This window comes from Poecilia reticulata, linkage group LG21 (genome assembly GCF_000633615.1).
Source record: "Poecilia reticulata strain Guanapo linkage group LG21, Guppy_female_1.0+MT, whole genome shotgun sequence".
NCBI classification, from domain to species: Eukaryota; Metazoa; Chordata; class Actinopteri; order Cyprinodontiformes; family Poeciliidae; genus Poecilia; species Poecilia reticulata.
Window position 1 is genome coordinate 20,425,914 of NC_024351.1, and position 3,046 is coordinate 20,428,959.

Genomic DNA, 3,046 nt, shown 5'->3' on the forward strand with positions numbered 1-3,046 from the left:
ACGGAGTGGAGGATAAAGAAGAAGTCAATAAATCTTTGTCCATATTCAGATGTCTCACAAATAAGATGGGACATTGGCCACACTGAAACTTTGCCTGTGATCCATTTTGTTCCCTAGGAAAAATCCAGTTCCCTCCCAATTCCCAGAACTTTCATTGTAAACAATGATGGAAAGCAATAAACCAGAAAGAAAAACTTAAAATTCCAGTTGTTTTTATAACTAGTTTTTATTTCAGTTCACATTGAGCCCTGCTGAAATACCAGTAGAGCGATAACACGTCGCTTTAATGTGTTAGTGGATGCTGCATTGACAGATGTTTTAGTCATTAATTCATCTCTTGAAACAGTCAATGAGAGAATGATCTATCATGACGGGTGAAAGACATTTATCAACCGGGGCAGATGACAAATGATACCAAATGTTTTATGGTGACAGAAGGATTAATGGAAGCACATTCCTGTTCCTTGTAGATAGGTTTATTGTCTTATTCACACCCCTTCACTTGTCATTTATTGAATCCACTTAATATCGCGAAGTCATAATCGGCGTCCCGAAGCCACTGAAACACGTCTACATGCCACCAGAGTCTTTACGCAGCCGTTGGGTTGCTGATCTTGCCTGCGAAGATGATACTCCTCGTCGAGTGCTCGACGATGAAGACCAGGAAGGGACGGTTGAGCCTCACGTCGACGGGGAGGCTCATTGGCATGATTTCGATGGTGGTGGCGGCGGCTGCTTCCGTGCCTGTTTCATCCACACTCAGCACAGCCTGGTGAGAGACCTGCAGGGAGGGGGAAAGGAAACGGTCAACGCTTTGTTGCTATTTGTCTTAGCTAACTGTCTTGTTCTTGTGTCCACTCATTATCATTGCCACCCTGGGCAAGTGCCCTGACTTATTTTAACAAGAATTAATGGAAGTGGGCAGCAATTAGTTTCAGTATATAAAAAAGTGTGTGTGTTTCAGAATAATTTTAGTTTGGTGTCGTTTAATGCAGAAACCAAAGAAAAGCAACTCAGTACTGGATCCCAGAAGGGAAAAACTGGTGGTCATATGCGGAGGACAATCTACCTTTGAGACTTTAAGCTTGATTTCTTCGGATATGGCAGAGAAATCAGCCATGTCACTGTAGGCCTCCGTTATTCCCATTTCCTTTAGAGCCTCATCCATCGAGGTTTCAACGGAGATGGAGAATTTTGGCATATAGAGGTTCAGGTTGCTGTAGAACAAAAGATCTTGAATTATGCAACACTTGCCTACAACACTTGATACATCATCCACTGTGCCATGATGTTCCTCGACACCGTGGTTCACGATTCTAAGAAAAACAAGCGGAACTGATCTTCTTCTTACTTCTTGTAGAGACTGTCGTGCCAGTGCCTCAAGTAGTCCTTATTGATGAAGCCCTCAACCACCTCCATCTTGTTTTCATCAGGCAGAACAATCAGCATGGATGTGTTGCCCTTGTAGGGCAGTGAGACGATGGTGGTGTGGTTGTCATGGTCCTGATAGTAATCAAAACGTCCCATCTTCTTCATCATGTCCACCTCAACTTTGGTGTTTTCATTCACATGGAAGTCCGCCTTCTCTGTTAGGTTTTTGTCGAAGGGCCTCTCCCACCGTCCTGTATGACACAATAAAGGAAAATGAGAGCAATACAAACATTTTACAGTGATTGTGAGCTTGTGTATTTGGTTGCTTCAGGTTGCTGTCAGGTATGACTGTTTGTGTGTATGATTGGTACCTGTATGTGTATCTTGCCTTTTGCCCAATGACTGCTGGAGATACTCACCAGCCCCCCTGTGACCCTTCAATGGTTAACAGGTGTAGATAATGGATGGATGAATTTTCTCTAGTGTCGTAACTGGCATGGTCCGACTCTTAAAATATGTCAATCGAATGAGGATTGTTCTGTATGCTTACCTCTGAAGTAGACATAGTTGATCAGCACCAAAGCCATTGAAGGGTCCAAGTCCTTCACAATATCCTTAATCTTGTCTTGGGTTTTTGAGGCCACGTGTCTGTTGATCTCACTCACAGCTTCAGAGGGGTTGGAGAAGTCAACTTTGAAGACCTCGCCAGCGTAGTGATTCTGAATGCCCGTCAGGAACGCCTGCAGAGGATTGAGATCATTGCGCACTGCAACAGAGTTGCCAAGGTGCAGCTTCTGCTCCTGCTGGCTTTGGCCAAGCATTTGGAAAAGGTGGCTGTAGGCCTCATTGACCCGTGCCTGGACTAAGTCGGCATAGCCCAGGCTGGAGAACAGCTGGGCATGGGTCTTGCCGCGGGCCCCTGTGGACAGCATGGACAGAGCGGCGGAGAGGCCCAGGGGCGACATGAAGATGTTTTTTCCGGGAGCGGTTCTACCATTTATGTTTCTGTAGAGGGCAAAGGCGAAGTCGGCGTTGGGAGAGGAAATAAGATGGCATTTCATGTCCTCATGGTGGAGGTGGTGATCGGCTCGGGCCACAGCCAGCAGCAGGGCTGCCAGAGTGCAACTAGCAAAGATACCATGCATCTCAGAACCTAGCAAGGAGAAAACAAGTCAGCTATGTTAAACACAGAAGGGCAAAGCAGTTGTTTCTGAGAAGCAACATTAATACAATCAGCAGGGTAATTGACTCTACCTTCCTACAGCTAAAACAAGCATCCAAAGCTATTTCTTTTATTGAAATTTGCCTTTAAGATTAAACTAGTTGTACTGCTGATCTCAATAAAGTGACTTGCTTACCTTTACTGTCCTCTCTGCAGCAGAAGGCTTGTGAGAGATTCCCAGTTTTTATAGAGGAGCTCAGAGAAACAGCTGACAGTTTGGTCAAAAATTAACCAGGAATCAGCCTCCCTTGGTCTCTGTCCTTTGATATCTGACCGATCCATCTCCACTGATGCAAGAGACCCCACTCAGCACATAAAAGATAAGAGACTGCTCTCACAATATGTCCACACTGAAATATATAGACATTTTTAGGGGCCTCAATATATATTTTTTTCTTCATTTTAAGGTTTTAACAACTTGTCGTCACCTTCTTAAAACAAAGGCCTAAGTCA

The 3,046-nt window shown here is 44.6% G+C and overlaps 1 protein-coding gene across 1 annotated transcript; it reads right to left on the reverse strand.

The window, feature by feature from the left end:
• Positions 1 to 207: 207 nt before the first annotated feature.
• LOC103457796 (alpha-1-antitrypsin homolog) lies at positions 208 to 2,832 on the reverse strand. Its single transcript, XM_008398209.2, has 5 exons — positions 2,730 to 2,832; positions 1,922 to 2,524; positions 1,352 to 1,622; positions 1,070 to 1,217; positions 208 to 781 (listed from the first exon to the last, which is right to left on the reverse strand). The coding sequence occupies exons 2-5, from the start codon at positions 2,514 to 2,516 to the stop codon at positions 590 to 592; spliced, it is 1,206 nt and encodes a 401-aa protein (XP_008396431.1). The 5' UTR covers positions 2,517 to 2,524; positions 2,730 to 2,832; the 3' UTR covers positions 208 to 589.
• Positions 2,833 to 3,046: the final 214 nt, after the last annotated feature.

What these genes read in the sequence shown, in the direction of transcription:
- LOC103457796 (XM_008398209.2), bottom strand. Translation starts at nt 2,516, where the DNA reads ATGCATGGTATCTTTGCTAGTTGCACTCTGGCAGCCCTGCTGCTGGCT. An exon ending in CAACTATGTCTACTTCAGAG is followed by an intron (nt 1,623 to 1,921) that starts GTAAGCATACAG and finishes TGTGTCATACAG; the next exon opens with GACGGTGGGAGAGGCCCTTC. An exon ending in TCAAGCTTAAAGTCTCAAAG is followed by an intron (nt 782 to 1,069) that starts GTAGATTGTCCT and finishes CCCTCCCTGCAG; the next exon opens with GTCTCTCACCAGGCTGTGCT.